This window comes from Chanodichthys erythropterus, chromosome 18, assembly GCF_024489055.1.
Source record: "Chanodichthys erythropterus isolate Z2021 chromosome 18, ASM2448905v1, whole genome shotgun sequence".
Lineage (NCBI taxonomy): Eukaryota > Metazoa > Chordata > Actinopteri > Cypriniformes > Xenocyprididae > Chanodichthys > Chanodichthys erythropterus.
The window spans coordinates 4,606,571-4,618,755 of record NC_090238.1 but is presented as its reverse complement, the minus strand read 5'-3'; the positions used below and the strand labels follow the sequence as shown (position 1 = coordinate 4,618,755).

Genomic DNA, 12,185 nt, shown 5'->3' with positions numbered 1-12,185 from the left:
TAATTATAAAAAATTGATTATTCTAAACTTTTTATTGGTAGTGTAATAGATTGTTTTGTTTTTTTAAAGGGGACCTATAATTCCCTTTTCACAAGATGTAAAAAAGTCTCTGGTGTCCCCAGAATGTGTCTGTGAAGTTTCAGCTCAAAATACCCACAGATGATTTATTATAGCTTGTCAAATTTGCCCTATTTGGGTGTGAGCAAAAACACAGTTTTTTTTGTGTGTGTCCCTTTAAATTCAAATAAGCCATGTTAATCCAGCGTTGAACTGACCCTCGTTTGTGAAGCATAAAATGACGGCATGTCAACAAAACTGTACAACAACAACTCTTTCTCTTCTCTAAAGCAGCCCAACATGTCCTCACCCCCTTTTGTTGTGTGTTCTCGGTGCGGGGTTTATGTAAATTGTAGGGTTAGTGATGAACCCGGGAAGAAGCTCATTGTAGTCCCTACCAGCCTTTTGTTGTAGTCCTTCAACGGCAAAGAAAATATCTCCGTTTGCATTGAACTTTGAGTGTCGTTTTTGAGCGTGCAGATGTTGTTTATTATCAAACCGCAACATTACACACTAACTAAAGTTAAAAAAGTGAAATCATAATCAAGGACCCCTTTAAAGGAACAGTTCACCCAATATAGTTCTATCAGCATTTACTCTCAACATTTATTAGTGAATGCATGCAGAGACCAGTGGTTGTTCAGAGCTATAGTAAAAGTCGTTCATGTACTATATCAAAAGTTATCAGAAGCCATATGACCAAAATTGGTTATTTACTCTTTTACATCTTGATCATTATACCTCAGAAAGCCTTGCTTTAGTTTTTACATCAGTAATGATAAGGTTGCAAGAAATGTGAACCAGTTACATTTGATTTTATTGACATAAAACCTGGCATAACACATTCTGAGGCGCCACATATGGCTTTCCTGTAGCTCAGTGGTTAGAGCATGGCACTAGCAATGCCAAGGTCATGGGTTCGATCCCAGGGATTGCACATACTCAGATACAAATGTGTAGTATAATGCAATGTAAGTCGCTTTGGATAAAAGCGTCTGCCAAATGCATAAATGTAAATGTAAATGTAAATATGGAATGTGATCATGAGGGTGAGGAAATGATGATTTTTATTAATGGGTGAACTTTCCTTTCTAGACCATAGCAGATAAACCTGAAGCAGTCTTTTTCTTTGGCTTGGATGCAGTATACTTTTGCAAACTGAGATTTGCCAGACCAGGAGGAACGCTCTTATCCTTTCCAAGATATTAAAAGTAGAGCACAGGGGATGCCAGGTTTAGCAGCTAAATCAAGAAGCACACTTTCTAAATAGGGCTGTGAAATTTTAAACAGTCCAATTGCTTTACATCATATAACAGTTGAGCATGGGGTGTTGAATTTAATACCTTCTAAGTGTGGATTAAATTGCACTGTATGCAATACAGTCTTTGCTTTTTGCTGCATCTGCTGAACAAGCCTACATTCATTGCATTCCAGAAGTGGATAAATTGCCTATACTAAATACATGGAATCGGACAAGTCAAGCATCGAGTTTTTATTTACATATCAAGCATTTTAAATCAATGGCATACAAAAGGACACCATAAAAACAGAAGTGAAATGCAAACATGTGTTGATTATATCCATTAGGTGGTGTAATGTGCACATCTCATTGGCATGGAGTGCAACCTGAAAAATGTTTCACTGCTGAAGCAATTAGATTTATTGCTCTTTCAGTCAGTGCCGTGCAGGAATTACTAACTCTTTAAACTAAAATGAAATAAATAGTGAATAAAGGATAAAATCTGGTTAAAGAATGTTTCTAGTAGAGTTGCTTACTGAATATATTTGGAAGAAGAGAAAATAGATTTGGGTTGGGCATTTTTATTCATTTTAGCTGCTTGAGTACTCAACAGATAAATCAGCTAAATGCCTGTGTTGGGAAGGTGAAGCTGCTCAATGCGTCAGACTTGCACCGTTGCTTCATGCCTTGCTGTTTTTTCAGTATCTCACTCCATGAGCACTGCATTCAGAAAAAGCTGTTCAGCTTTCAAAAACGTATCTCAAGACCACTGTGGTCTGTTCTACTCTGTCAGTTGTGTTGTGTCAACTGTTTTTGAATGCATGACCACATTCCGTGTACCTTTTGCATTCTGTATCCTCTGCCACCTGATGTCACCTGTTGGACTTTGGGTTCCTTGCCGCTGTCGCCTTTGGCTTGCTTAGTTGGGGACATTTGACTTGACATTTGATATTGATCTGCCTGCATTGACACCATTCTTTAACCCTTATAGGGTCTTTGGGGTCTTTTTAGACCCCAAACGATGTTTGCTCAAATAAAAAAAAATATTCTCTTTGTCCAAATGACATGAAACTTTGTACCATTGTTAACACTTTCTAGATCTAAATGGAGAAAAAAAAAATTGGAGTGCTAGCTTGTTTTTATGTTAGTGTAAAAAAAAAAAAGGTACACTCAGGGTCTTCGGGGTCTCCACAGACCCCAGGCAATAACATTTAATTTTGTTATAAAATAACTGCTTTTTAAAAAACAAATGTAATTTTACTAAGTTTATTAATGTTTTTACTTCATATTTGTGCAGTTTTTGAAGGATTTCTCGTATATTTTAAATTTATATAAATAAATAAATAAATATTTTTACAAAAACAGCTTTTTATGTAAAATTCACTTTATAAAAGACCCACATTTCTAACTTTCATTCATGGGGATAACATGGATAATTTGACATGGTTTAGTGTAAGATTTTTGCCCATCTTTTGGAAAATGCAGTTTTAAAAGTATAAATAAAATCACTTTTACCAGTAGATGGCTGCAGAACTCCACTATTTGCTATGTTATTTGACTAACTGAAAGACATCTTTCAGTTAGTTTTTTTTTTGTTGGATTCATATCTAAATGTTATGAAATCACAATTATAACAATAAAAATTACTTTTTGTCAAAGTTTAGCATTTTTTTTGTACTGAAAAAAATAATTTAAAAATTAAAAATTAAATGGATGAATTTTGTCCATTTTCACAGTGGAGTCTCATCATTATGTAACAATATTGAAAAACTATTTTTGTTTCATTACAAAAAATACTAAACTTTGACAAAAAGTACCCTTTATTGTTATAATTGTGATTTCATAATATTTAGATATGAATCCAACTGAAAAAAACTTATGAAAAGATGTCTTTCAGTCATTCAAATAGCACATAGCATATAGTGGAGCTCTGCAGCCATCTACTGATAAAAATTATAGTTTTTTTACTTTTAAAACTGCATTTTCCAAAAGATGGGCAAAAATCTTACACTAAACCATGTCAAATTATCCATGTTATCCCCATGAATGAAATTTAGAAATGTGGGTCTTTTATAAAGTGAATTTTACATAAAAAGCTGTTTTTGTATAAAAACCTATTTTAAAAAATATTTTTTAATTTATTTATATAAATTTAAAAAATATGATAAATCCTCCAAAAACTGTACAAACATGGAGTAGAAACATTAATAAACAGAGTAAAATTACATTTGTTTTTAAAAAAACAAGTATTTTGTTACAAAATTGCATTTTGTTGCCTGGGGTCTGTGAAGACCCCGGAGATCCTGAGTGTACTTCCCAAACGAAGACCGCATAAGGGTTAAGAGCTGCTGTGCAGCCAAAATGATATACTAGTTATCACTGTAAAGCTGCTTTGACACAATCTACATTGTAAAAAGCGCTATATAAATAAAGGTGACTTGACTCGACTTGACTCTGCAAATAGTGTTGCACTGGCATATACAGTTCTCGACTCTATCCAGTTGAACTATAAGGCATCACCCAATATGCCATTGTAACCAATCACAATAATGAAAAGGTTTTTAGTTCAGAGGTCTGACACTTGCCCATTCCTGATAGTATATGTGTACAGCTGAACGTGAAGCCACATGGAAGTATGTTCCATTTGATTGCATGCACAAACACAAGCACTCAACACACGCACACTAGAAAGTTTATATTTTGTCCAGTGTATGTGCTATTTCTCTCCATAAACAATTAAATAATTAGTTAACTTCAGAATTAAAATTTCCTGTTAATTTACTCACCCCCATGTCATCAAAGATGTCTTTCTTTCTTCATTTGAAAAGAAATAAATTTTTTTTTAGGAAAACATTCAGGATTTTTCTCCATATAATGGACTTCACTGGGGTTCAACGGGTTGAAGGTCCAAATGTCAGTTTCAGTGCAGCTTCAAAGAGCTTTAAATGATACCAGATGAGGAATAAGGGTCGTATCTAGCAAAACGATCGGTCATTTTCTAAAGACAAATTAAAATGTATATACTTTTTAACCACAAATGCTCATTTTGCACTAGCTCTGCGATGCACCACACATTACGTAATTACGTTGGAAAGGTCATGCATGACATAGGTAGGGCTGTTGCGGTTAAGTAATTTCCCTTGCGGTATTTGTGGGTCAATAGCACGATATGCGGTATTACCGCTGAGGTCAATAACGAAACAAAATCGAGCGTTGAAACAGGAAGTGAAGTAAACAGAAGAGAATGTCAATATAAGGGTCTACATAACAGAATACAAACCTGACAATAAGATCGTAGGGCTGTTGTTATATGTATAATAGTTCATTCCGATCCTCGAATCTGACTAAACAAGAGTCTTTCTGCTGATATTTCACGAGTATAAGCAGAACTACTCATCTGCGCTTTGTAGATGGGCTGTCAGTCAGTGCAGTTACATTGTTGCGCCACAAGGTGGCGGCATGAATGATATTCATAATTTCTTTGAGTCTTTAAATAGTTAATTAAACTACATGTTCAAAACGCTGATTCATTCAAAGAGAGATGTAAAGAAACAAGCTGTTGAAATCATTTTAACTTTGAGCGCCACTTTATAAGGCTCAGTTGACCAGTAATGCGTCGATGCTAAGGCAGAGATTTTGCTTTCCTTGGATACGAATATACTGTATGTCTCTGCCTGAAGGACAGATGCAGGTAATCGCACGTGCTCAGTTGATCTCTCTCACATTGTTTAGTCCAAATCTATGGAGCCTCTGTACAAGTCACCATGGTACACATTATTCTATCATTATTAACTTATTTAATATTTAGTACGCATGCATGAAGTGTAAAACCAGAAAGACATAGTCTTTCAAAAAAATAGAAAACATGCAAATATAGCGGTTGCTGTGGTTTTTGCAGTCCTCTGCAGTTGGCTCGCCAATAGCGCGGTATTACGATATTGCGGTTATCGCGACAGCCCTAGACATAGATGGAAGTACCAATTCAGTGTCTACAAAGCAAACGTGCAGAGACTAAGCCAAACCGACTTTACAAAAAAAAGGTAAAACAACTATGTTGGACGATTTTGAAGTTTAAAGAGAAAATGAGTTGTTCACCCTACAGTCGTACTTTCGCCTACATCACACATGACCTTTCCAACATGATTATGTAAGTGCATACGCTCAGTATGGCTGCACGATTTGGGGAAAAATCAAAGTTTTTTTTTTAAATTAAAGGTTTGTGGTGTTTGTTGAGCGATTTGTCCAAAATGTTATGGCTATAAAATAATAATAATAATATAAAAATAGTAGTAGTATTACTAAATTTTATCAAAAAAGTTTGATGGTTTAACATTTGAGCATGAAGAAGATAAGACGGCCATAAATATTTGTATTGTAATTTAATCTTATCTTCATGTTCAAATGTTAAACCATCAAACTTTTATTTTATTTTGAACCCTTAAAACTTATCTTTTGTTGATAAGCTTCTCATTACTAAAACTGGAAGATGATTCACAAATACATATTAGAATGACCCGAACGCTTCACTCTGAAACATGCAACATGTACATTTAATTAATTCACAGCCTTTGCGTTTTCATAGTCATGATTTAGATTTTATTTTGATTAATTGTGAAGCCCTAACATGTGGTTAGAAAAATCTGGCTGTGAGTGTACAGTAAGCATGTACTATACTGATAACGATATTGACATCATGCACACTGTACGCATTTCCTAGCAGATGCGCAAAAAGCAAGTATACTTTAGGCTTTACAGTAATGTATGATTCTCTGCCTCTTCCTCAGAACTATGGTGTGGAGACGGACAACTTGAAGAATCTGGTGCTGAAAATGAGAGCTGTGACCAACAGCCTTCAGAATTCAACGTCAGAACGCAGGAAGAGTCCAACGTATGAAAGCAACACGTCGAGCAAACTCCCAAATGAATTCCTCTCCTCTGTGGTTGAACTTATTGGAGCAGCCAAAAGCCTCCTGGCATGGCTGGACAGGTACAAACATCCATATTCATCATTTCTTTACATATTTCTATTGCTTATTTCTATTTCTATTGCTCCTTTATTTCTGTAAAGGAGGCGTATGGACAAGAGTTCCCAGGGAATTTAAGCATGTAAAAGGCTATCTTGTGTTACGCACAGATGATTTATAAGGAGCTTTTACTCTTAAAACTGATGGTAATCCTCTGGAAGGTCATATAATTGACTGCAGAGTCTGAACTTAGACTTGCATGAGCAGAACTTACATTTAGATTTTTCCAGTCAGGGCAGACAGTTGTAACCAGATACAATCTGCTTTTCTTTCCCAACCACTCTGTGCACAGCTAACCACATCTTTCTTATGCAGGGTGAACAAAAACTCTGTTCCAAATCCTAGTTAGCTGCCTTGTTATATCCTCTCTACTTAGGCAGCATCCTTAAACCCTGGGTATACTTTGTTTTTTACGCATACGCTACTTCATATACTTCACTTGACTTGTATGCATACACACGATTGTTTTGAGCAATCTCTCTCCGTGAGTTACAACCCATAAACATCTTTGTGTTCTTTCATGCTAGAGTTGTACAAATGAGGGTACTTTATAACCTCTTCGCACAATCTCTTGTCTATGTAGGCTTCCATCGTCGCTGTAGCTTGCATGCGTTCCTGTCTGTTCTGTTTATCCAGTTTTTCTTCAACTACCTTGTGAATCAACGCCCCCAGGGCACTGTTGCACCTTGTGGATAAAGTAATTACTGCAAAAAAAAGTTAATGCACATCTGCAACCTGTACGTACAATTATGCACGGTTATAAAAATCCGACGGTGCGCATAAAGTATGCGCATACTCTTCTGATGACAAAAATATCAACACGCTTGTACGTTGTCACTCCTGTATGCATAAAAAGTGAACTATACTGTGGGCTTTACTGAAGTGGAACCTGACAAGTGACTGAATTGCAACACTCTATATACAAAAATGTTGTAGGATTTATTTTGAAAATATTTTTCACTCGAAATTGCTTGTAAATTTCACAAATAATTACAAAGAAATGACTAGTGATGCATTGGAATAAATATGGAATTTGTATAAAAGACTGACATAGGATAAAATCATAGTTTTCCAGTGCAGCTACTCCAAAAACCACTCAAATGTTCCTCTCAAGATTCCAGAAGATTTTGACTGTAAGAGAGATGGTTCACTCATAAATACATATAAATGTGAAGGGAAAAAAAATGTTTCCCCACTTTAAATTTAAGAGTCAGTTGTGTTTTTCACAGAAGCATGGCTGTAGTACAGTGCATTGAAAGTTGATTGTGTGTGAAGATGCAGAATGCCACAGAATTGGAATCCAATCTACAGACAAAATGTAGTATTGCTTTTATCCTATATCGACTAGAAAGTGGTGATATAAATATTAGGGGTGCGAATCTTTAGACACTTCACGATCTGATTCCAAAACTATTCTTGATCTACTTTTTTTTTATTTTTTATAAATTAATTAATAAAGCAGCCATATCACCCTGTAGCCCAAGACTGGTTGCCCACTGAAGTTAAGCAGGACTGAGCCTGGTTAATACCTGGATGGGACACCTCCTGGGAAAACTAGATTGCTGCTGGAAGAGGTGTTAGTGAGGCCAGCAGGGGGTGCTCACCCTGTGGTCTGTGTGTATAATGATGTGGACACTATACTGTCAAAAAGCACCGTCCTTCAGATGAGAAGTTGAAACAAGGTCCTGACTCTCTGTTGTCGTTAAAAATCCCAGGATGGCCTTCGAAAAGAGTAGGGGTGTAACCCTGACATCCTGGCCAAATTTGCCCATTGGCCTCTGTCCATCATGGCCTCCTAATCATCCCCATACACTGATTGGCTTCATCACTCTGTCTCCTCTCCAGCAATAATCTGGTGTGTAGTGGGCGTTCTGGCACAATATGGCTGCCGTGGCATCATCCAGGTGGATGCTGCACATTCACCCTTCAATATGTAAAGTGCTTTGAGTGCCCAGAAAAGCGCTATATAGATGTAAGGAATTATTATTATTATTATTAATTGGTTTACCAACTTGACCTTAAAATTTTAAACTAATATAACTTAAAAACATACAAGCAAGTAGCAAATAATGAGGAGCAACGAAACATGTAACAAGCAATAAATACTGAAAGAACTCTTTGTTTAAGATTTTCTGAACATTTTCTTCCTCATGTTTACTGTCGTTTGATTGTTACATCATAGACAGCGGGAGATCTAGTAGGTTGCATTCACGCACGGATCTCGTTTGAAATATAAAACATTTTGAGACGTAAGTACATTAAACCACTTACACGGAGTGGCGCGCAGCCGCATGCGCGAGCACTCTTCACGAACAAAGCGTCAGCATTTGAAATTGAAAGCAGCTTTCTGTAAGTGACTTAAATATTTTAAATATATAAGTCCACTGCATTCCAAATGACATAAATGATGCCTTCGTAGAGCATTTATAAGGAAAATACAGACAGGCAAGACCGCGCACAGCGACATCAAACATCCTGTTCAATGAAGCCCTCGAAAGTTGTTGTAATTGACTTCCTTTCCGATCTTTATGAAAGATTTTACAGAAGATTTGAGTGGTGTATGTGTGTGAGGAATCGGAAGCAAGCAGAATCCAAGTGTTTCTAAAGCACACTCAGCGCCATCACGCATCTGAATAAAAACTGAAATTCTCAGAATCGATCCAGAATCGTTAGAGAGAGAATCGCGATGGATAGTTTTTTTGTTTTTTTCCCTTCTCCCACCCCTAATAAATATGGCCACAGAGTGAGCTGACTTTCCTCAAAATAATTTTGGTTTGACGTAGCATGTTGTTTAAGATACTAATCACATACAGAGCCTAAAATTAACACTTGTCTAGCGCCAAATGTGAGTAAAAATCGGTGTTGGCGAGTAGATGAACGTGAACAAACGTAAACGACACTCTGTACCGTTGCCGGATCAGTGCTGCATCATCACGAATGTTTAAGCCTTTCTAATGAATATTTAAGCGCTAGAATACGCAAAAGTGTGTGGAGAGTTCAACATCCGGAGCGCATGCCCTGAAAACCGCGTCTCAGACAGCGTGCAAATACTAAGTTGAGCTCTCTTTCATGCCTTCCTGTGCTTGAACTGACAATTTTTCAAAACAATATGTCAAAAAATGCCCATATTGGTGAGTATTCTAGTAAACATAGTCAGTTATGTCTTCAGTTGAGGAAAAAAAAGCCATGATCTGTGCGTGCGTTCGGTCTTAAAGTGACAGCGTCCTAATAATCCTGCTGCTGTCTGCATTTTTAATGTTAAAGGTGCTACAGAGGATGTTTTGTTTTATACATTTTTGCAATATTACTTTACTAACTGATAAAAGACAATTTATTAGGTGCACTGAAAGGAATAATATTAATATGCATCATCTGTGCACGAGGTAGGGCCTTAAAAACATCAGCCAATCGTTTACGCGATCATCGCGTAAACGATTGGCCCTCTGGCTTGTCAATCACTGCCATGACGTTCCTTGTGAGAGACGAGCGCGACTGCGCGCTCCAGTAACTTTCCACACTCCACAGGCGCCACATGCAATGTTTTTGTCAGGAGACAGGAGTAACAACTGCAGATTATGAGTTACCTGTGGTGAGTCCGACATAATGAATCCACTAACACGACACAGCGAATGCCGGTGGTAAACACTCGTGTTCCAATACGAGTGTTTACGAGTTTTGGGAGGCGTTCCTTCGAAGGAGGGGGGTTGTTCTTACGCATGCGCTCATTTCAAAAACTCAGTAACAGTCTTTAGTTTCTAAGTCGACGAAAGGTTATCACCTTTAACCAAAAAGGATATGAAGACTATGCAGTGTTATTTATTTGATTAGACTACTTTATTACATTTCTGTACTTGAAAAATACATTTAGACCTGCCTGAAAAGTAGTGTTAATTTCATTTTTATTTTTGTTGTATTATATTTGTTTGTGCTATTACTTGTAATTTAAAATTTGTTCTTATTTTATTACTGACTGAATTTATATTAGTTAAGCTAGTAGTTTTAGCTGTGGTATCAAAATTGGAATAGAGGATTGTGAATTTTTACTAGCATCTAAAATATTGGTGTCATAATTGCCTGTTTTTGTTTCATTGCTGGGTTAGGGTTAGGGTAATAAGTAATAAATAATTTTGGCCGGTAAATTTTCACGGGCCATTGGCAGGTGGCATTATATATTTTAACTGAGCTTGTCGCCACATATTCTGGCAAAAAGGGGAAAATTCCCAACACAAGAATTATGCTGGGTGTGAGTAAGGTTTTTTTTTTTTTTTTTGGTCTAGTTTCATCTAGTTTCTTTCTAGAAGTTTGTCCACCCAAAAAAAAAAAAAATGTAAAAAAATGTCCAAGTGTTTTAACAAGCTTTATATTTCTGCTTTTAAACCCTTGAAGTGCAAGGCCCTGTTTTCAAGTGCCTTACGGTAATCACAATTTTGTGTGTATTTTATGACACAAAAGATGTTGACTTTAAATTCAGAACATTCCTTTAAAGTTAAAGCCACTGTTACTATTATTACTATTATTATAATGTTTTAACCACAGAAATTCAGTGATATCTTCTCAAGTTATATGGTGTCATTGTTCTGATCTGTCTGGAAAAAAACAAATGGAAACTGTTTGACTGCATTTAATAGGTTTATAGGGAGCTACATGGTAATGTGTTTAATCCCAGCTCCAGTTTTTATGACCACCGATTCAGAAACTCCAGACACGCAGTGATGGAAATAAAGTTCTTTGCTATTGTAAGGCCACATCAGAAAATCCTGTGCAAGAAGTTTGTTGTCCTGTCTTGGTATTAATTTGATCTTTTCAATAATTTCCTCTGTCTGCAGAACTCCATTGACAGGAATCAGCGATTTCACCACCACCAAGAACAAAATCATTCAGTTGTGTCTGGAACTGACCACTACAGTTCAACAGGTCAGTATGATTTTTAGGACAGACACACTAGAACATGAACTAATGTTCATTTTTAAGCTCTAATGCATTTCCCAGTGCGGGATTTAGAGCTGGAAAGCTGGATTCAATCCAAGCCTGAAGCTAGTTATCTGGCAATGTGTTGCCTTGCTGTGTTTGCTTTGAGGGATTTACTTCAGACAGTAACAAGCAGACCCCCCATCACATCAGTCACAGGTTCTGAGTTTACAGTTTCATTAAAACAAGCCAGGATGCTTTTGTAACATGGCCACTAACATTCCTCCATGTTATCTTCCTTGCTTGTGGTTGCCTTCTGCAAGATGTTCTCAGTGGGAGTCTTGTGTTCTGTGTGCTTTCAAAGCTGCCATTATCAGAGATTCTTCGGGACGGATGTTGGTTTGATAGGAACTAGAGCTGCACGATTAATCGTTAAAAGATTGCAATCTCAATTCAAACTCCCACACGCTTATTCCTAAATGTCAACGATTCTCCTGTGTCTGTTAAACCTCTGAGAAGTACGATCACAGCGAGCATTCAAATCTGCGTTGATGCTGCCGCTGATCCTGAGAGATCATCATGCATAGATATGAAACAAACAGTCTTTCAGCCACGCAGTATTATTATTTCTGTCTTTTACAATAATTCATATTATCACAGAAGTACTGGAGTAAATTGTATAGTTCGAATGTCTATGGTAGCGATCAAAATATTGCAATTCACCTTTTTGACGCATCAAATAAAGATTGAATCAATTACATCGTTACATCAGTAGGTGGCGACAAGTGACTGTTAAAAAATATGTAATTGAATCATTCATTCAAAAGATTTGTTCAAAAATGCTGATTCATTCAGTAATGAAACAAAGGAAGTCTTTATTCGGTTGTTAAGTGTGACGTCATGCTGCAGCGCTTCCGGGTCCAAACGCTCTATCTATACCACAAGAAAACAACAAA

General features: G+C 36.7%; 1 protein-coding gene across 1 annotated transcript in view; it reads left to right on the top strand.

Moving 5' to 3' along the window:
• The window catches only part of LOC137006190 (connector enhancer of kinase suppressor of ras 3-like), a 65,117-nt gene that overhangs the window by 31,075 nt on the left and 21,857 nt on the right, over positions 1–12,185 (top strand). Inside the window, exons 3-4 of the mRNA XM_067366762.1 lie at positions 6,082–6,284; positions 11,148–11,235. Coding sequence (XP_067222863.1) covers positions 6,082–6,284; positions 11,148–11,235 — 291 coding nt within the window. The remainder of the gene's footprint in view (positions 1–6,081; positions 6,285–11,147; positions 11,236–12,185) is intronic.